The 23,432-nt window shown below is 39.5% G+C and overlaps 1 protein-coding gene across 1 annotated transcript in view; it reads left to right on the top strand.

Moving 5' to 3' along the window:
- The first annotated feature begins 2,654 nt into the window (after positions 1 to 2,654).
- fbln2 (fibulin 2) overlaps positions 2,655 to 23,432 on the top strand; it is a 53,954-nt gene continuing 33,176 nt past the window's right edge. The window contains exon 1 of the mRNA XM_044023138.1: positions 2,655 to 4,525. Coding sequence (XP_043879073.1) covers positions 2,761 to 4,525 — 1,765 coding nt within the window. The 5' untranslated portion in view covers positions 2,655 to 2,760. The remainder of the gene's footprint in view (positions 4,526 to 23,432) is intronic.

Here is a 23,432-nt window from a genome sequence, read left to right on the forward strand (position 1 = left end):
TTGTGCTTTTGTTCTCTGCAACCAGGAGGAGTTTTCTAGTCACGTTTTCCACTTAGATGACAGGTTGCAGGAGATTCATTTAGTTTTGATGTGACAAAAACTCAAGCAGACCTTAAGTATCCATAGTTTTTGTTGTTGTTGAAGCTTGTCAACTTAACTTAAATAATATTTATAATCAGTATAATCAGTAAAATGATAATGAATGTATCTGCATGTGAATTACAGTACGGTCTGTACTGTAGCAAAGAAAAAGTTGCTCTGCCTCAGTTTGTTTTCATTAAAACAATCCTCTCCACTTTGTGCATGTTGGCAGAGCTGCCTTACATCAGGGACTGCTTAGACATCAGCTGTGTGTGTGTGTGTGTGTGTGTGTGTGTGTGTGTGAAAGGAAAGAGGAATCCCCCCCGTCCCTCGGTGCTCTGGGAAACACCAGACTGCTAAAACACTAATTCATTTGCATTCTTTCAGAGCCACACCTTGCCAGCTTGAGTAGCGATGCTTGTCACTTCCCATGAGTGAACTGTAGTGATGTTCACTTCTCAGGCTGGAAAAAAAAAAGCTGCACAATCTGGGGAAAATATGCATCTCTTGCTATTGCGATTTCATTTTTTTTGAGTCACGGTTCAGCCCAGTATTCACTGTGTAATAGATTTCAAATGTAACGGAGTATTACCACGTCGCCATCAAAACATTAACTCATTACATTAACTATAGAAACAATAAATTGCAGCCATTGCAAAAAAAGGAGTTAAGGTCAGAAGGCCTAAGGTTATCGCCCCCCTCTACAAAGTCCCTCCCAGGAACTTCAACTCTAAAAATTCAAGGTTTTGAGCTGAGAAATTGTCAGTTATTCAATTCCTTGTTTCATTGTTGTCTTTGGTTCATAGATTTTATTTTGTGGTAAAGACTCCTTGACTCTGACAAAGATTACAAAGACGTGCTGGTTCCACAACAAAAAGAACTATCATCAAGCTTGTGAATGTTTTTGAAACCAAAGACAATGTTTTACATTCTCTTTTTTCTAAGCCAGCAAGCCTAAGGAAATATGTTGTGTACATTAATCTTGCAGCCTGTAGAAATATTGGTATTAGCTGTTTTCCAGTATTTTTCAATGAAATCCTTTAAAAATAATCGTCCATTTTTATATGTCATATATATATATGTCTAAAGTAGTTTATATTAAAAATACATTCATGAGTAAAAATGATTCCAAATAGTTTCCTCGTCAGATCAGATTGACAGTGAGATAAATGAAGAGGTGATGAGAGTAACTGAGCTCATTCAGAGCAGGATATCTAACGGCAGTGTTTATAACAACTGGCTGTAAAATCCAGCACTTCTTAGATACTTCATGAATATCATCTGAGTCAGAGTTTGATATGGGGGTGTGTGTTTACCTGCAGAGATGACCTGTGGCCAAGCCAGCATGTGCTAGACTGGGAAAATACACTTGGCTTCATTGATATTACATAAAAATCTGTCTGAGTACAGTTCACGTTGTAAAAAACTGCCTTTTCTCAAGCTCAGAAACAAGCAGCAGTGTGCGTTTTAAATCAAATATGAGGTTTTTAATTTCATCAATCATCTTTTTCATCAATCATCTAATTTCATCAATTCATCTTTTAGCTCTCCTCTCTGGTGGTAATTGGGGCTGCATAATTAATAACAGAAGGAACAAACAAAAATCAAAAATGCCATATCTAATAGTGCATCCAAACTGAAATACATGAGTGTGAGTGTGTGAGTGTGTGACGGAACAGCATTGTGATGGAATTCTGCGCTGCTGCAGAACAGCCCAAAAAATGTGGCCCCTCGGATGAAAAGATGTCTAATTTGTTAACAGACACCAAACCTGTTAAAGCTTTATGATTAAAACAAATGTCTTCGTAGAAATGACAGTTAAGATGAACATTGTATCATACCAATCGGAAATCATAGTGCAATACGTTTTTTATTGTGCCGCTCTAGTGCTAACTAATGAACTAATGAGCTGAATCCAGAAGCTGTGTGAGTCCGGTTATTTTATGTTAGGAGTCAGGAGTCAAAGAAGACTATGCTTTACAGTCTGCACTCCATTATTTGCTTCCTTGAAGCGCAATCATTTTCCAAACGCTCAACTGTTCCAACTTTGCGAAGCGTCTACATTGAGAAATAAAATTGTTGTGGCAGTTTTTAAGGCTTTCGATACTTTCTGCTTTGTGTTTTCACACAAGTTCTGGATGTATTCAGCTCGCATGGTTCCATTCATTCTAAAATGATGGTTTAGATCAGTCTGGGTTGCCAGGCATGTGAACCTGATCCTCCGTTTCATTCCATTCCAATATACTGTCCTACCTGGAGCATCTGCTATCAAAAGTATGGTTCATATAAGCATACATTTCACACACACACACACATCACACAGAAATCAGTGGACGTACAGATGCAGAAAATACCAATTAGCCTTTATGTATAAAATCATTTACGTGATAGAAATGTAGAACTGCAGCTGATGTAAGTACAAGTATGTGGTCTTTTTGTTAGGATCAGCTGTTAAATATTGACTATTGTGAGTTTAACTATGGAGACAGATGTTAGTCCGCTCTCATTTGGAGAACAAAGCCTCTGACTGCCTGTCTGTCTATCTCTCTGAATCTCTTATTTCTTGCAGAGCAGAGGTTATTCCAATGGACAGAATCTGGCAGAATTCATAAGAGATAAACTGAAGGCCTTGGATGATACCTGTTCCTCGATTGTAGTGCGTACTCTGCACTGTGCACCATGGCTTGTCTTCAAAGAGCTGAAGTAGCACTGCTGGGATGTTTGTTGATGCTCCTGTACCTGAGTGTCTGCTTCTGCCAGCGTGACTGCACTGGCGTGGACTGTCCCCTGCTGGACAAATGTATAGAAGAAGTGCTGGAGAGTGGCACCTGTTGCGCCTCATGCTTACAAAAAGGTTGCACATGTGAGGGCTACCAATACTATGATTGCGTCAGTGCTGGATTCAAGAATGGCAAAGTGCCCGAGGGAGATTCTTACTTTGTAGACTACGGCAGCACAGAGTGCTCCTGTCCTGCAGGTGGAGGGCGGATCAGCTGCCACTTCATCAGCTGTCCCGACATGCCACCCAACTGCATCGAGATTTTAGAGCCTGCAGATGGCTGCATGCAGTGCGAACGTATAGGGTGTGTCCATGATGGGCAAAAGTACGAGGCTGGGCACTCCTTCCACATTGAAACCTGCCGGGTCTGCCACTGCCCTAATGACGGCGGGGAGCTGATGTGCTACCCTGTACCTGACTGTGATTCGGAGAAAGTCCATAAACCAATGTTAGCTGTGCCCACAGTGGAGGACACAGTCAGCAGCCACTACAGGTTTGACCATCAAGACCATACGGATCAGTTCTCAACACCATACCACATTCTACCAAATGGTAACCTTCCTCTTTTCAAACCATCATCATTTGATAAGGATGAATCAGAGGACTATGATTATGATCCAACAGACCTTCCAGAGAGCTACCCTCAAACCCTAGCTTTCCCCACTCGGTCCCCTCCCTTCAGGAAGGTCACATCTGTATCTGGTGGCTCGGCCACGCCTGGCAGAAACCCTGCCACTCTGAGTTTGGAAAGACAAAGCAAGTTTGAGCTGAGAGAGAGATATGGAGTTCATGACCATCCTGCAGACGAAGAGGATGTGACAGAACCTCCCCCAACAGAACAACAAAGTACTGTCAGGTCACATATGCATGAGGACACCACGACTTCTTGGCAGGCCTCTCAGGGTCTGACAAGTGCACAAAGAGTCTCAGTCAGTGATCAAAGTCCACAGACAGACTTAGAGAATCCAATGCATGCACAAAGGAGTTTGGGTAGTGTCGTATTTCCATTAAATCAAAGTTTAGAGAGTGAAAACCCCCCAAACGAGAGTTCAGAGAGAGAGAGTCCAGTACATATTCAGAGAAGCTCACAGCATAAGACACATGACAAAAATGCACTGGATAGTGTTATACCCAGAGGTTCAAACGGTCATATCAATGTTAGTCATCCAGTCAGAAGTACAGAGAGTCACACAGTGTCACTCTCTCTTCACACACTGGAAAGTCCAGAGACCCCAGTCCTTTCCAGGTCAAGTTCAAATGATCACATAGAATTAGAGGGGACAGTCCAACCAGACAGTGAGGGAGGGGTGGACGCAGAGGAGATGGAAGAGGAGGAGAAAGAATTAGTAACTCTTCTGAGTGTCACTGAGCAGAAAAGCTACGTGGAGCCCGAAAACATTGACCCAACCAGCAGCAACACAAAGACCACACCTGAGTTCAGCACCATCTCCCCGAGGAGGCCAGAGGAGAACACAACACCCATGGTCCATTTTCTTATGACCACCACTTCCCAGATTCCAGTAAAGGCTGTTCTGGATGAGGCTGAGCCCAGCAGAGAGCCACATCTGTTTAACCTCCACAGTGAAGACAAAGAGGAGGTGAAGGATGAAGTGATGGAGGAGGAGAAGACACACCAGCCTTTTTCACCCAACCGACCTAATGAGGGTAAGTCAATGCTTTCACAACACAGACACAGTTCATTTCATTTATTCACCAGTATGAGCTGACTAATATATAGACTCACTTATTAATTTGTCAATATATGTGTTTGAAAAAATGTGGCGTTATCAGGAAATTTCCCAAACCTGTTTTCAAGCTTGAAAGAGTGAGAAAAAAAATATTAAAAAAATAATGAAAAGAAATATACATAAAGCCAAGGAAAACATTTTCTTTTAATAGATTTTGATAAGATTGCCACTAGGTGGCAGTCAAACCAGTTGTATTATTGACAACACCTGTTTGCAAACACTTTGTTTATCAATTTATGTCTATTGACATAAAATGAATCAATTCATTCCATTGCATTTTGTGTGAACTCATTTGATTTGAATGACACTGACATATTTGTTTATGGTTAAGGCACTACAGTTTTAAACTGACAAGAATTATTGTTCCTAGAACAGCGTTCCCTTTCACACCAGGCCATATGTCATAGCGTGTGGAAGCAGCAGAGTCTCTCACCACTCACTGGGTATCTGAACAGGAACATAAATAGTGACCCTATGGTCCTGTCTGGAGCTGGGAGTCAAACATTCCTCCAGTTGTGAACATCACCACCATCGCTCACAGTGCGAATAAGGCCCTGCCACTTTTTATTGCAAGTAGCCTCGGCTCTCCCAGGAGGAGACAGAAAGACAGGCTTGTGTTTTGGATTTAGCAGTAAATTGTTCCTGATCTCCAACCTTCACAGGGTTTTATTTTAGCATGTATCTCAGATTCATAATGTGTCGTTTTCATGTAAAGATTTAGAATCTATATTCTCCCAGTGTCAAACTGTGGGAGTGTTGCTGTGATAGCTGCTTCTTGGTGTTCCAGAGCATGTGGGTGGCCGCTGTACATGTCATATACTTTTATTTACTTTAAAGAAAGTAGAAAAGAGCATATGATGTGTGCAGCATGAGAAAGTAAGACAACCAAAGAACTTGCATGTACAGTAACAGTGTTTTGTGACACTCACTAAACTTTATTGGTACACATACTGTCCTGAATACCAGTTTTGAGGCTTCAAATTAGAGTGGGAGCTGGGACTGGACAATAAAACAGAAACAATAGTTAGTTGTAAAGTTAGTCGTAAAAGAAATGTTTATTCTTATCCTGTATTTAAATTTAAATTTAAATTTAAACAAAGGACTTATTACTTTAAATGTTGTTATAAATTGTGAGAAGTAATTATGAGATATAATATATAATTGTTAGTAATCAAGCAGTTTATCATCATATTAATGCTGGTAGTGCCCTACAGTACAGTGTCAACTCAAATGGGAATAGTACACAACCACAAAAGCCTAGTATGAGTATTTTTTTTTGAATATACTGTAGGTGGTGCTTGATTAAGAAACTGTTACAAACATCTGTTTTAATGGTATCAACTTTCATGTTAAACCAAAAATCCAATAAATATGTTTGAATTGTATCAACTTTTTGTACATGAGAATATACTTTTTTTGTTTTAGTGTGTAACTGAACCTTTTCAAAATAAGGCTCTAATGTGCCACTGTTGTACTGAATCGCACTGAATTAGAGACAGGTGTTGCTTCCCTGTGTTTGAAAAGCCCTCCATTAGAATCATCTGTGACACACACACTTAGCCACTCGTTTCATCAAATTGCTCTTTAAACGAAGCATGTGGATGATAAAATAGATTTATTAAAAGTCCTTAATCTATTGGGAAGCCTGTCCTAATCAATTAAACTTTAGATGAGATAATGTAATTACATAATCGCTGTGCGCCACGTCTGATTTATTCTACAGCCATGGATTTGCATATTGATTCATGGAAATGAGGGGGGAACCATTGTGCAGTGGCAGGCGAATAAAGACTTGATCCAAAAGCTTCTTCCCAATATACAGGAGGTAGAGTCATGTTCTGAACAAGCAAGTGCTGCAGGAAAATACACACAAACACAGAAAGGTGCTCACAGTTTCACCATGGAAATGGTGAATGGTGCTTCTCTCCAGGCTGCTGTTAATGAAGATCATCAGTGCTCTCTCAGTAGTACTGGCAAAGCATGCAGCGTTTGGCAACTCTCTTACATCTCAGTACAAACAGCCTCGTCGTCTTATCTTTTTTATTTGAGCTGACTTTGGGCTGATCTTGTAGAAGGCGATAGGAAAATCCTTTCTCACAAATGATCTGCTCGCAATGATACCTGCTAATGTTTTGACACTGGTGATGTTTTCTATGATAATATTACATTTCTATTAGATGTGGATTATTGTAGACATTATTAGTGTAGACATTTTGGGACTTTTGGCATTCGCCTGCATTAACACAGTTGTGTCAATGATCAGAAAAGAAGATTCAGCTGCTTGAATAAAAATGAGATGAAGATATGCCCTCCATTTACTTCTGCTTTGAATTGTCACTTTGTAATGAGTGTCAAATGAGGAGACATGCTTTAAGGAATCATCAATCAAAAAGGGACATTTCAAGAATGTTTTGTTAATTTCAGAGTGAGGAGAGATTAGCACCACGGTTGCACCACCTGTGTGTAGGCTGCAGCTCAATTTCAGCATAGTAGGAAGCAGGAGCAGACACATCGGCCCCCACAGTTACTATAAAACTTGTATTTATCTGTGACATTACCAAATACTTGGTAATAATCCTTGATTCTATGTTTATATAAGGTGACTTTTTGCAGTGCAGTTTTTGATAGATTAACACCGTATCCGGGTGATCGAGTGGCAGGTCAGTCTAAAGAGGATGGCGTATTTGTCAGATGACCGTTTCACACTCTCTGTCCCTGGACTGAGGCGAGTCGCTCCAAACATTACTGTTATGATAAAGCGTGATGGCAGCAGCTGTCTTTTTTCCATCTGTTTCATTTTAGTGGCTCCAACTGCTTGAACCGCTGAAAAAGTTGCATGTTCTCGAACTGTGACAATAACCATAACAAATACATACTGTACCGAATTGAACCCCCGGTAGAAACACAACATTTTCTTAATACCCTCCACTTATTTCTTGTTCAAGGGAGATCAGTTGAAGCTTTGGTGAACCTTGACTGCACTAGCACCAGTGCAGCAACATGATTAGTAGATATATGTTTTGGATTGTTCAGCTGTAATAAAAGAGTCGATTGGCCAGTTGATTTATTTTTTTGACAGAATTATGGATTTTCTCTTGGAGCTAAGAGTCAATTACAGCTACGATCTCATGGAAATATGCACACAAATACATTATATCACATTAATACATTTTTTGATAGTATTATTATTGTTTTGGTTTGAGACAGGATGTCCCCTGCCTTCTTCTCAGAAATGTTTTGCATCATTAGTGGCTCATGTTTTGACATTCTAATGGCTGGGGAGTGTTTGTTCCAGTACACAGTGCAGCCTGGAAAGTGAGTCGGAAAGCCTGAAATTTCAGTTCCCAGTGAAGTAATTGATGAGTCACTGGTATCAATCAGCAACCTAGTCAGTCAGCAGATTTATTATGGTCATCTTCTGGAGAGCAGTAAACATAATTTATTACACTTAAAAAAAAAAAAATGGCAGAAAACATTTCTTTTCCATAAGACAAGCCCTCACTGTGCCTCTGGAACCTCTGTGATCCAGATTCAAGGTCCCACTTTGTCCCCTGAGGAAAACTGCAATCAAAATGCCAGTTACACTCCCAGTACCAGACAGATGGGACGGTCATGGAATGTGCATTATACAATATGGACCGCCAGCAAATTCTCACCACAAAGGGAAAAAAATAATAATAATTACGTCATCATTTCCATCTTTTTCAACTCCATCAACAGAGCTCATCAAGCCGACTCTCTCAGACTTACAAAGTAGCGTACATGTGCTCAGTGAATGCCCAGCAATAGACAACAGTTTATATTATAGACAACACTTATAAACATGTGCTTGTCTGTCTGGTTTAGTGACAGAATGAATTGCTGCTTCAGAGGAATTATCATACAAACAAGCAAGGTGTACGCCACTGAGTCCTCATCCCAGTCACAGTCATCAGACAAACGGCCAGGACAAAGAGCTTTAAACGTGTACCACTGTCACTGGATAACTGGATAATTGGTTTAGCAGGGTTTCAAATCTATTAGATAACGACCATGTAGAAACAAGGAACACATCACTTCCGTAGGAGTTGCTAAAAGGACAACAGTACCAGTGCAGATGTTTACCAGGTGTGATAACTTGGAGCAAACATAGCAAAATTAAGTAGTTTAGTCCCATTAGTAGTCAATAGGCTGACATCACGTCAATAACAAAACAGACCACAAACGTTAAAGTTATCTGGAACAAGTAGAAAAGGAGTAGTATTTTATTTATTGTATTGACCTTTCTGAAAAGGGGAAACAACTGTTTTCACCCCAAACCAGTATGAAAACATTTAGTTCAGTTGGTAGATTTTCTACAGTTTAGTATTTGAACAATATATTAGAGTTTAACAGTTTATGTCCTCTGGCAGAAAGATGTAAATCTGGTTAGGCAACAGACCTACTGTTGTGGAGCAGGGTTGATGTCACAAATGAGAAACCAGAGCTGAAAGAGCTTAATGGGTTTTCCACCAGTACGTTAGGGAGCACAGAGAGTGGCAGAGCAGATGAAAAACTTGTGCTATTAATGTTTTTCAAGAAACCAGTAGGTTTCCCTCTGTGCTGATAAACACTGTGGTCTATACTGAACTATCAGGTTTCTTTTTGATCTCCCATTATGTATATTGTAAAAAAGATGAATACATTATACAGCACATTTAATTATAATTTGCCTTTAACAAAAAAAGAAACTACAGCTTATTTTTCTGGGCTTTTTACAGGCTTTACTTGTGTCTCCAAGTGACTTATCAATCCAATCCAATCCAATCCAGTCCAACTTTATTTATAAAGCACTTTAAAAAACAACAACAGCTGAAACAAAGTGCTGTACAGCAGAGATAAATAAGATAAATAAAATATAATAAATTACATCATAGGCCTAGACAACAAACAATACAACATACAATAAAATAATGTAGAAAGTATTAATAAAAACACAAATGAAAAAGTCATACAATAAAACTGTAAAAAGATAAAAACCAATGTCTTCTACTGGGTTAAAACCAAAGAGTAAAAATGGGTTTTAAGATGTGTTTTAAAAGTGGACAGTGAAGGGGCGTGTCTTATATGCTGTGGAAGATTGTTCCACAGTCTTGGCGCAGCAACCAACAAAGCTCTGTCCCCTCTGAGCTTCCGTTTAGATTGTGGTATCTGCAGGAGCAGCTGATCAGCTGACCTCAGAGACCAGGCCGGAGCGTAAGGATGAAGCAGCTCAGAGAGGTACGGCGGGGCAAGACCTTTAAGGATTTAAAAACAAATAAAAGGATTTTAAAATGAACTCTAAAATGCACAGGCAGCCAGTGGAGTGAGGCTAAAATAGGCATGTTCAATTGGTGTTCCCTCTTACGTGCTCCAGTTAAAAGACGTGCATTTAGACGAGCTGGAGACGTGAGAGGGACGTCTGACTGACTCCAAGATAAAGTACATTACAGTAATCTAAGCGAGACGTAATAAACGAATGGATTACAGTCTTAAAGTGCTGGGCCGAAAGAAAAGTTTTTTCAGCTTTCTTAAGTGGAAAAAGCAGGACTTCACTACTGCACCAATTTGACGGTCCAATTTAAAATCACTGTCCATTTTAAAACCCAGATTTGTGACTATAGGCTTTACATGCTGTGTCAAAGGGCCCAGGTCAACAGGAAGGGACTCACTGGAGCCATTGGGTCCATATACTATTACCTCCGTCTTCCTTTCATTAAAATTTAAAAAGTTCAGGACCATCCACGCTTTTATCTCGTCAAGACACTCAAGAAGTGAATTGATAGATGAGGCCTCCTTCTGCTTTAAAGGTACATAAATCTGGCTGTCATCGGCATAACAGTGGAAGGAGATGCCGTGTTTCCTAAGAATGGAAGTAGAATCAAAAAAGCAGGGGCCCTACAATTGAGCCATGTGGGACCCCGCATGACATGCAAACAATGTCCATTGTTTGCTAAACGGTGACTGTACCAGAGATGTACCAAGCCCGCCGTTTAGTCAATGTGTACTTTAGTGTGTATTCACACATCCGATGCATCCAACCGAAGATATGAAACTGATTTCCCATTCAGTGACCAAACTTTGTCAGTGGCCGTTATTTGTTAGACGTGTAGATCTTTTGTGAGTCCATTGGGATCAAAAAACAAAATAAACTGGCTGCTTATCCAGACTTATGTAAATGCAAATACATGTCTGGCAGACTCTTAATCACTCACATGGCCTTGGATTAGCTTGTTAGCGCTTTTTAGTTTTATTGGATGGCTTGTATGTTTGTTTGTCACAGGAACAAAGTTGACTGGGAAGATCCCATACATTCAAAGCCTTCATTATGATGATGATGATGATGACTCTGCCACTACATCTGCACACTCTGTTCAATTTCAAACATTTAGGCTTTTGTCAGACATTTATAAGATAGAAATAAATAAATAACTATTAAGATGAAACAACTTTTTGGTGCATTCCAGTTGCAGTCAGAATTCGGAATTTCCTAGTTAAGGTGACGTTCCTTGAACTGGAACAACAAACCCTGACATAGAAGTCAACAGTGAAATCGCTTGGATTTCTTTTTTTGTTGTTGTTGTTGTTGATTGCACTTCTGTACACATAGTAGTGTTCAGTCTTTATACGTGGTGTAGCACAGGTGTCAGGTATCAAAGTGGCAGCCCCCAAATCAATTATTATGTTATAATGAAAGAATGGCCCGCGGCCTCCTCTGTTCAACATTGAATAACATTTTTATATATATATATGTATAAGCTTTTGTGATAATTTGATTACAGTTGTCCATATTATTTAGTTACTTTAATTAATTAATTTCTCTGTTTTTGATATTAATAGATTTAGTTTGCATCATAAAGGTTTTTTTTTGGCTAGCCCAAGATACATTTGGCTCCATATTTTTGTTCTCAACTGGAAGTTGAGACATCACTCCAAGTTCTGACTTTTGATGTAAGAGAAATGCAGCATTTTTCTGCATTTTGTTTGCCATTGTCTGACGTTGATGTCTGGGTGTTGGCATGGTAAGGCAGATTGCACATGCATCAAAGGCACTCTGAATGACTCTGAGTGGCTTTTCTACTGAGCTGTTCTTTTTTTGTCTTCCAACTTTACAACCTTTGTTACTTGTTAAAGTTTGTGACACCTGGAACTCTGTGGTGTTTTGGTTGGTCAGTTGATGTGTCAAAGTTCTGCCAGGTTGTGAGCTCTGAAGTCAACATCTGTGAACAACATGTCAGCATTGTTGGGCGAGGTCTAGTGACAGTTCTTTCAAGAACCTCCGGATCAGACCTGCCATTTTTCTGATGCTCTCCACCTTTGTATAGCTCAGCACTGGGACACAGATAGAAATGATGCTCATCCTTGCAATCTTCACTTTTGCACAGATAGGTGAGTTTGCAATTGAAAGGACCATTATTGTGAACCTCCAGGCATTTGGTGCATGCTCCCAGCTTTGTCACTGCAGCCTTTCTCTCCGTCAGTTCCAGAGCTCCAAACTGCTTGCAGAAGAAGAGTTTCTTTTTGTGCTTTGCAACACCACAGACAACACACCCCGTGGGATTGGTGTCTGACTTCTTCTGATTTCTTACTGGTTCACAGTCCCTTTTCCATCTGTGAAAATCACGCCCGTTGCCATTGAACTTCGGAAGAGTGGTTGGTTTCACCTTGATATTTGGCATGGCATAATTTGGAGAAATCTCTCTGTGTGTTCGTCTTCCAGAATCTTCTCTGGCCATTGGTTGTTTGAGGTCAGCTTTACCGTAAATTAACTTGGGAATGAGAAGTTCAAGCTGACTCAGAGTAGACTGGATGCTCTCTTGGTCTTCTTGTGGCATCCACCGTTTCCAGCAAATGTAAATCTCCTTCGCAGTTTTCATCAGTCCTTGCAGGTGGTTGAGCATGAACTCGCACGTCTCCTTTCCGCTGGGTTGTGTGGCAGCCATGTGTTCAAACCCTGACACTGCTGCCCGGAGTGCTGCAGACACCTTACAATTCCCAAAATTGACCCAAAGAGTCTCCTGGATTAGGCTTTTGACCTCATTAAGTTTCAGCTCGCACTCGTTTGCAGTCTGTGTTAGGTCGGCTTTTTGCTGTTCTGTTAACTCCACTTCATCTGAGTCCAGCTCTAGTTCCGCCCAGACTCCAGCTTCCACCTTTTCATTAGCCTCCATGACTTTCTCGGCTTCTACTTTGAGTCTGTTAAAGCTGTCTCTGAGCTCCTCCTCTGATAAGGTCTTGTAAGTCCAGGTTATACTGTCGACCAAATGAGAGAAATGCATTTTTGCTGTGGTTCTCTCCATTTGAAGTTGCTCCATTGACTTTCCAATAGCTTTGTAAGCCATGTTTAACCCGGCAGATTGCTCTGGTTGATAATTGCAGGTCCAGATTTTGGACAATGTTTTGAGCTGTTCCAGCTCCCAGATTTCTGCTTCCTGGTTATTACAGTTTCCTGGTTTCTCGATGTGGTTTCCACAGTTTCTCAATCACTCAGCATGCACTCCATCAGCTTGTTCTCTGTCTTAACTTTCCTGTAATCCACATCTGCTATACTGTATGTTGCATTCCTCTTCTTCTATAAGGCTTAACGACAGCTTGTAGTTTACTCTATGACAAAGAAAAACTTTTGTCCTTTGATCATTCAAAGTATTAAAGCCAGTTTTGTAGTTTAACTTTGAACTGGATAGGGAACTTTGAACTGCGCTGAAGAACTTTGGGTGCAGGTGTGACACCCTAAAAGAATAATATATTATTGTATATATTTAGTTACAATACATGAATGGTTGGCAATATTAAAAATCTGTGAGATTAAAACGTTAAATAAATTCAGAAATGGCATTTAATGGGATTGATTAAAAAAATATTAAATGATCTAAATGGTTATTTTATATTATTTACTTTGTTAGTTATATATAAAACTTTGAGTTTTCTTGCCTGTCATCTACACAGAGGTCTTGCTCGGACAATCTGTGATTGATTGCTTTTGTCTTGTGCCCACGTACCTGGGGAGCGTGTGGTATTTTCCTCATTCAAATTAAATCCTTGCTGAGGAAACATCACTCGTGTGATTATTTCTCCCCTATTTTCAGGTATGTTACAGGTTATAAACATAGGTGTGTGGTTTGTCAACATTTACATTCCACACGTGACACAAGGGACCGCCCCTGAACACGTCTACAAACGCAAACTTTACCCAAACGCGATGTCTGCCATTTTTAATTACGCCGCCATTTCACCGCTAAACAGGAAGTGCCCTGTAACTCGCCCGTATATTCACAGATTGGCTCAAAACTTGATGTGTGAGACAAAGGGCCCACCCTGAACACGCCTGCAAACTATGACCTGCACACAGGAAGTCAGCCACCCGTGCCCTGTCACAAGAAAAATGCTACTTGAGTTATTCTCTAATCAAGTGAGCCAACCTTTATCCACCATGGAGCGGCCACCCTCCTGAAACAAACATCTGAAGTTCAGTAATCAGGAATTCCAAGATTACAGCTGTGTTCAAGAGGCAGACATATGCAATTTTACAGGTAGTTATCACACATACAACGGAAATCACAGTTACTCTCATATGAGAAGGATCCACTTTGATAGATTTTCACTTTCACTTTTCATAGATCCCACTATGGAAATAGGAATAGCGGAATACCTTTACCCAGTATCAGTAACAGTATCAACATGACCAAGGCAGGATCCTAGTTATTTGAGAGGAACATCCATCTGATTATCACCTCCAAGATGGATGACCCTGAGGTGTACTGAGCCTGCACCTTCTTTGGTCTCTTGATTACATCTTTAAAAGCCCCGAGGGCTTTTCTTTCTTTCTTTTTCATTTGAACTGAAAGCAACATTGCATGTGAGAGATAGCAGGATAAGGTTATTGCCATGGACCCAAAGGTGAGTCAGAATGACCCCCTTGAGGCTCAACCCTCATTGCATATACTGTAGGTGCTGTCCCTGGATAATACTGTTATCAAAGTCCTCATCTCTGCAAACTCCAGTGTTGGTGTCGGCCAAACTTTCTGTATGACCCCGATCACCAAAACAGTACTGCATCCTCTGAAACAGGAGCTGAGCTCATTTTAGCACACGATGCACGAGACAGAATCATACACCAAAAAACATTGATTTCTAACGGACCAATCCCATTTGTGTCATTGTTTTGTTCTGTTGGATTAGAATTTGGCACATAATATAACATATATTTCTTTTTTTTCCACTGCCACTGGCATGTTTCCTTGGCCCTGCATGGAATGGAACTCACTTACTGTCTGGACTGAAAAATCAGAGACAGATTTTTTTCATTATTATTATTATTTTCAACAATGGAAAGCACAACATACATACGGTATAATGATGGATGATTGATTTTGATCCTTTATATTTCATGCATTTAACCTTGCTTGATGGTTTTCTTTTACATTTCTTTAGAGGATCTGTGGAGGATTTTGCCTCTCGGTGTGCTTTGTTCTCTGCCAATGTCAGAGCTCTTGTGGTAGCAGGAAGCAAATCCTTTATATAAGTTGATCATGATGTAAAGCCGACCCCTCATCTGTCACTGAGGTCATGCTTTTCTAAATGTGCAGATAGCTACCTCATAAGCGTAGCAGACTGCCAATTTTTTTTGTTTTAGGTTTGAGCCAGTCGTGCTTCTGTCAGTGGCGCCTACCAGTAGTAAAGTATCTAATCATGCAAGAACTGCATTTGTTTCTGTGTTTGTAGTATTTAAGCAGCAGAAAAAGCCAGCCAACGTTTAAATATGCCTTTGTTTTTTTCTCGAGGAGGAGTGGAAGTTATTAGAGAAACCAAAGAATGTTATTCTTACATCTTATCAAGGCAATAAGGCTGCTTGTAATAACAGTTTATGAGGACAGCATGTGAAAGAGTTGGACATTAAGGCTTAAGACCAAGAATGTGAGTTTCCGCTGCCAACGAAATTGGAGCGACTGCGAAGACAAAATGAGGCATCTTAAAAAGTATTTGTATACCATATGGAGATTTCTGTCAGTTCACAAAACAAATGAATATATTCTTTGTCTCTCTCAGATGACTTGATTTACATTAAGGTTTGAATGAACATTAGACTCTATAACATTAGATTTAGTACAGATTTTTATTTTCCCTTGGCGAATAAGGGAATACTGAGAGGACTCGGGCTTTGATATGATTTCCGGCATTGCTTAATTGATAATCCAACCTTGTGTGTAGTGTGATCTCCTCTCTTTCCCAGTAGACAACCCATTTTAGTATGTGTTATAAGGTGCTCAAGAGTGTGGCAGGATGTATGTCCATTGCCTGATGATGAGTTTCCATTTCTATTGAGGGAAAAAGCATTCAAAATGGATTTATTTCACAATTTCAACTCGGAGACCAAAAGTCTCCCCCAGTGGGGCTGCTGTGACTGGTAGACGGGAGATGTTGATTTGAAAGAGAGTCTTGGATATTGTTGCCAAGAGTGCAGCTCTTTTCAATTCAACTTTCATGGCCGTGTCTGGTCCACAGCTCAGATCTCATCCAGACTAGCTTCTGCCGCCGCCACTGCTGCTGCTGCTGCTTCTGCTGCTGCTTCTGCTGCTGCTTCTGCTGCTGCTTCTGCTAGTTGACTCTGACCAGAAGGATCTTGCCTGTTGCTGGCAGCATTAAAGATAATGAGGTATGATGGAGATAATGTGTCCATGAAGAGAATGGAAATTACCCTTTTTTTCAGTCAGAGTTGAACCAACACATTTATGAACTGCATTAGCATGCAAGCATGGAAGCCTTTAATGACATTTGTACACGGAAACCTAAAACAGATATAGACCTTATTAACCTGAATGCTTTTAAAACAAATCCCTGAGTGCAAATTTGGACTGTTGACAGGATTTTGTAATTGTTCTGCACAACAGTTATTCTGTTTTTTTTGAGCGGGGAAACAGCAGCAAACACGTCTCATGAGGCAGCAGGAGCTGAGCCCAGGGCTGCAGCTGTGGACAGGCTGCTGTTGAGAAGTGTCAGGGGCTGATAGATTGCCTGATATGAAAAGAGCTGACTGGCGTTGGGAGGCAAAATGTACATGCTGGGCTCACAGGAGACAAAAGCATTACAAGACAAAGAAATATAATGGTTAAGAGCAACAATAAAGCTGGTAGTGCTTGTGTCACAAAAAAACTGAGTACATGACATGTGTTTCTGGGGTCATGTGAAAGACTGTATTGTATAGGGCATTTATGTTCTGTTTTGGTTGAAACCACCACCCTGATTCAATGCTGGACCGTCATTCTCTGTAGTCTTCACCTTCACCTCAGACTATAATGCACACTGAATTACTGTCTTTACACATACTCTTTTTAGAGCAGCAACAAGAGCTTAAAATGTATTATGAAAAAACACACCTGTCTTTTCTGGCCAATTTAAAAAGAGGCCTGTCAACAAAAATGATAACGTGGTGTGATCTCCATCTGGATTTTCATTTTCTACCAAAGGGAAACTGCTAATTAAAACGTTGTTTGCGAACTCACAGACACAGCTGCAACAGCATGTTGATATATTGTAATTCAATGCATTACGTTGTTGACAAAACTCTAACACGTGGTTAATGGTCTAGTGACCAACTAATAGTAAATCAGCAACAGAACACGACAGTTCTCGTGTGTGTGTGTGTGTAGTGTGTTGTGCTTTTGTAGTGACAACAAATGCTCCTAATATGAATGTTAAGAAGCAATGTTGAATTGAACTTTAAAGCTCAATTTTGACGTTTAACATAAACAAATGTCAAATCTTTGCCACATTAGTTCACACAATTCTGACTAAGCCCATTTGCTCCTAATAAATCTCTGTGTTTCTCAGTATAGCAGACTTCCTAACACCAGCTTACATGGTTTTGAAATATGGAGTCGGGGTCACATTTCAATGTGCTATATCAATGGAAAAAGAACATTTAATTATTATTATTACTAAATAATATTATTACAAACATTTTTGTTACTTTTTTACACAGTTATACATGAAAATGAATTGGATCTACCAACATCAAAATAATATGGTCTCCAACAATTTGCAAGAACATCTCATGACAGTGATTATTGTTCTATGTATAAATATATATTTATGTGAAATAACAATATGTCCTGATGATAGATGAAGAGAAAATGACAAGCCACTGTTTTATTCTTACGGCATAATTACTGCATTGCTAGATTTGACTGACCAAAATTCATCCAATCGTCATGAAAATACCTCTTCCCTTCTTCTGTAACACCTTTTACAAGCCTTTTATCTCAAAGCTTTGACAGGGCAACAAACGCAACAATTAAAATGTAATCTAAATGAAAATGATTTATTTTTGATTGCCATAATTATTCTTAATCACACTGACTGGCTGATGACAGGAGAAACTGGTTTATTGGAATAAAATGGGTGGAACGTGAATGGAAATCATCCAAATTGTACAAACGAAATAGATTGTGTGCAGAACATATTTCAGTCTGGCAACACTGCTGGTTCTCTCAACATCTGTAATGAGCTTACATTAAAAGGATTACACTGTCATTTCAGTCAACAATTAACTTTCCATTTTAACCCCTACATTCTAGGTCTAAATACCAGCACTGATTTCCTGAAACTATTCAAATTCAGCTTGGTATATTTCAGCTACTGTGCCATATTCTTGGACATTTAAGTTATTTTCAGACAGTTAAAAGCTTTTGTCCAATTCTTTCTTTGTCTATATACTTTTGAAATGAACCAGATATCAAAATTCATGCTGGTGGAGAACTTGGTATCAACTTCATTATTCTCTCTCATGGCCACATCTTGCAAGACTAATAAGAGAAAACAGAAAAAAGAGATTAATCTTGCAGTTAACAGCTCATTTCATTCAAGACTGATTCTATTTTTTTTTCTTTTCTTATAGAAAACTCTACTACTTTTTGAAATAAATACAAATATCACAATAGCTTTGCTGAATAGTTTGCATGTTAACAGTCTTAGTCGGACTAACATACCTGGATAGTCTGATTACTCCTGCATGTATACACTTAGTCGGACTGGAGTTGGACTTGCCGTTCTGCACATGCACCAAAATTCCTCCCTGGTCTTTGACCTGGAAGTAGAAAGAGACGACGTATAAACTACAGTACTGTTGCTGGAAATCATATGGTGGCGTCTTTCTCAGCATCCACAAACACCATGCTCGATCTAATTTGTATCACGATTAACATGCACAACGGGTACGAAATCACATAACCAAAGCACGATCCATCTCACTGTCCATCTCGTCATTCGCTGTTTGTGTTTCTGTGACATAAAGGTCAACAGGAAACTGATTCAATACGCACAAGATTATAGAGAGATACAGCAGTGTACGTAGCCAATAAATAGATTTTCTCCTCTGCACGGGTTCAGCAAGTTGTCTGATTGCCTGTCTTAGACTATGGCCTTAGCCCAATTAAACTGTGCGTGTAAACATATTGAGAAAACAGTGCAAACGCAACATACTGAATATAGAGAACATGAAGAAATGTTGGGGTTGATTATATTATATTAGTAATTATTTTGCTATGATTTGTTAAACCTTCAGAACTCATTACGTTGTAGCTAAACTGGAGTGACAGGGCAAATCACTATGCACATAAACCGTTTGTCATCTTGTACTTGAACTTCGTATTTGACAATGTGCATCTGAATGTTGAACGACATTCCTGCCAATCTGCTGGAGAGTGAGGAAGTCAGTTCCGTTCTCCCTGCTTTATCTTCGTAAGAGGCATGTTGATGAATGACTGTCACAGTGTGTTTCAGGGTGAGAAAAGCTTGTGACTGTTTCAGAGCAGTGGGAGTTGAGAAATTTAGCATCCTCGTATTGTTCTATGTCATTACCCACTCTGGCCTGCTCATATTATTTCCTGAAAGCCCAGAGTGCCTCATCAGTCCATTCATACTTGCTGCACAAATAAACACATTGAAACAGAAGGCATTCACAGACAAGAGAGACTTAATCTATCATGTTCATTTTGTGAATTGCGAACAGGAACCTGGGGATTTGTCCTTCTAGAGACAAAGTTGTTATGTCTTTGTCTGGCTTCTATCCTTGGAATTATTACCTCTATTTCCCAATAGTTACTCCATTCCATGCTTTTTACTCACTGAATGGTTTTAATGGCCGATGCATAAATGTAGCTAAATGAACAGAAACTGCTGTTCCAATGACAGTTTTTAATTTTCCTTAAAGTTTTGTATTCAGTCAACAGGATTGTTTTTCCACTGTGTAGTGAAATTGGCATAGATAAGATAAGATATGGAAGATATCTATCTTCAAAATGTGTTAAATGACTATGCATGATGTGAAAAGTGATTCATAGAAAATGTTTTGGTGAACATGATGTCCGCCGTTTTGGTTCTCTCAGCTCGCAGCTCTCATGAACCACCTTTAAAAAGCTGCTAAAGAGCAAGATATGTTTCTCAATTGGTGGAAACAACATCAGTTGAAAGGAAAACTAGTATTTGACTTGGAACTTTCTCTACCTACTTATCTTTCTATCTAATATAACACCTTTGTAATTGTTTTGTTTTCATCTTGTTCTTCTGCCACCAGTCGCCTAAAAAGCAGAAGAAGACACTAAAAATGACATTCCATTTGACTTTCGTCGTGTTTGTTTAAGGACTGTGGTGTAATGATGTGAGCTTTTAATTCTCAGTCATTTTTGTTTTGGTTTTGGGAATAAACACTGGTTCGATACGTTTCTCAGTTGGAATCTTGGTTCAACTCGTGCCTTTCTGTGTGGAGTTCTCATGTAATTCTGGTGTTTGTGTGGGGTTTTCTCTGGGTACTGCAAAGATTAATTGGTGACTCTAAATTGAGTGTTAATGGTTGTTTGTCTTTGTATGTTGGTCATGTGATAGGCTGGTAAGCCCCTCACTGTCAACTGGGATTAAAGCCATTGTATTAAAGCTTTTCTTCTGGAAACATTTGCCAACTGTCCTAAAACTGCTCTGAAAATGTGCAAGAAAATGTGCAAGCAAGAAAATGAGCTACTTTGACATTACCGCCTGTCATTTGGTCTATTGTTAATGTAAAAAGATAGACACTCACCATTATTTGTTGTCTTTCTCTCATTTCAAACAATCTGGTAAGTCTGTGGGTTCAATCCCTAACCCTAGAGTCAGGGGCACATATTATGTGTCCTTGAGCAAGGCACTTAACCCTGTGTTGCAGAGATGTGTGAATGACAAAACTGTAGTTAAAAAGACAACAAAAGCTCTTTATAAAAACAGGCCATTACCAACTCTTCTTCTCATTTTATTTGGTAGTAACGAGTAGCAAAGACAGTTAGAGGAAATGCAGTGGAGTAAAAGTAAAAGTGGCTAGAAATACAAACAAGTACAGATATGTGAATGTTGTACTCAAGTCCAGTAACAAAGTATTTGTACCTCATTACATTACAACATTGTTATTTTCTTTTTCTCTGTAAACTCGTGATGAGTGTGCATGAAAATCAAAATTGATCAGCAGTTTCTAACATATAATTTGGCACCAAGTGTCACATCATGTTCAAAGTAATTCAATATTTACAAATACTGTCCAATATAGCAAACTGTAAAAGGACATCCATCACATATTAGTAGTGGTCAACACTAATTAGATAATATATTTGAACAGCCATGTATCAACATGATAAATCAGCAAATCCGTCTGTTGTCACCTAGTTTGTTACCCGAGTCTCTACATCACAGACGGTACAAGCTACAAACATGGATTACGCTGCCGTGCTGTCGTCGGTGCTGCGGATGTTGCAGTGAACTCCCTCAGAGTGCAGATGTGTCAGCCATGTGGCTGAGTGTGTTGTGAGACAGATCCGTGTTTGGCCAGACAGCGTAATGATGGGAACGCAGAGTGAAGCCCAGCTAATCGGTCCAGACAAACCCCATGGGATTCCCTTATGTGGGAGGTTGTCTCTTGTTCTTGGTCTGTCTGCTCCATAACAGCCTAATTTGGAGGAGAGGCAGCACTGCCATCCGGGAAACTGTGTTGACTCTTTTTCCACAGTATGCATTGACAAATGTGTGGTTCTAGGAATATAAATGTATGTGCATGTTTCCATGATTTCTTGGTTAATTAGCAGACTTCTTCTCAATTTTAGGCTCCAGCTGACCTTATGTTTGGCCTTTGGAAAGCATTCCAGGAACACGCTTGTCATAACACTGTAAAATACATTGCGTCTAACTTTTTTCACTCAGGATCAGTGTGGGTTCAAATGAAGCCTTATAGTTTGAAAATCAGACAGGATGATGGCTCTGCTTCTCATTAATTCTGTGAGAAGCAAAGGTCTTGTGAGAGTAGTTGTATCCTCCTGCTCTGTCAAAGCTGCTTTAATTACAAATAGATCAAATAAATCAAATAAATGAATAAACCATACCTCCAAAGGGGATATATTTTAAATATGTACAACGGCTACTTTTAGCATGAATACTAGGGGTGGGAATCACAGGGTACCGTATGATAACCCATGATCCATGATACCAATAATATCACGATACAACGATTATGTGATAATCAATATATTGCAAGACAGTCATACAGCGATACGTCATATCATCTGTTTAACTGAAGAAAACAAAAGGCCTGTGAAAAGTTAGAAGTGCATGATTTCTCTACTTATTCACAACAAATAGAACAAGGTGCATTAAAAGTCTATGTATTGAATGTGGATGGAGCATCTCTTAATGGAGCTTTCTCTGCCGTAAACTCCCTCTTCTTCAGCCAAGTAACTTCCACCCAAGTTTCCGGCAAGTAAAACTGACAGGGACTGTTTTCTTTATAGTGCCTTAATTTGTGAATTAAAATATCTGTATGGATTATCGCATTGCACGAGGAAATACTGTATATATCACCAAATATCTGTATTTGACCCATGGCTACACTGTATTTTAGAGGGGATAGAGTGGCTTTTTAGGTTTAGTAAAGTTTGGCATTTCCACGATATAGCTGCAGCCTGGTGTGTTTGACTAACTCTGGTTGCAACACGTTATGGAAGATGATCAGCACAACACCAAACCAATAGACCACCATAAACAGTGCAAATAAAAATTTGACTCATGAGCATACTGGCTGCAGCGTTAGATAAAGCCTGTATTTAAATTAAATTGAATTTAATTTAATGTTTCCATTAAAATGTTTTCCATAGTCTCTGATTATGATCATTTTTATGATCAACTCATCCATCAGCTGGCTGTATTCATAAAACGTGAAGATGGTCGACAGCTGTTGTGGTCCATTCAAAATTCACAACAATGGCTGTCCTTTTATATCTTGGGGAGAATCAACAGTCTGCACAAAAAGTAAACCTTTTAAAGGTGTCCTTGTGTGAAAAAATGTCTACATTTGGATGCCTTTCTTTTCTGCATGGACTCAAACAGTCTGGCATGCAGATGGATAATAGAATAAGAAATTTTGAGCATGTTCTCCCAATTGGACACAATGAATGAAAAGAATGAAAAGAATTTTGGGAAAGTGGGTGTTTACAAAAGCGCTGTAATATGTGGTCAGCCTCTTGGGAGTCACACATGAGACTGAAACCAACCAAGTGAATTAAAAAGAGCTCCGAGTATCGGTATTTAAAGCATTCCTGGCTGAATGTAGTTAATCTGAATGTACACTGTGCAGTATGGGATTAGCATAGTTTAGACGTGCTGCACTTAGAGGTGATTACAATACACTGCACAACATCTCTACCATGGCTTATTTTTATTTACAAGTAATTCATTTAGTAACAGGAATTTGCCCAGTGACGTGAAATGGCTGCACCAGAATGATGACACTCATGGAACTATTTGTTGTTGTCATGTAGGAA

This window comes from Solea senegalensis, linkage group LG4, assembly GCF_019176455.1.
Source record: "Solea senegalensis isolate Sse05_10M linkage group LG4, IFAPA_SoseM_1, whole genome shotgun sequence".
NCBI classification, from domain to species: domain Eukaryota; kingdom Metazoa; phylum Chordata; class Actinopteri; order Pleuronectiformes; family Soleidae; genus Solea; species Solea senegalensis.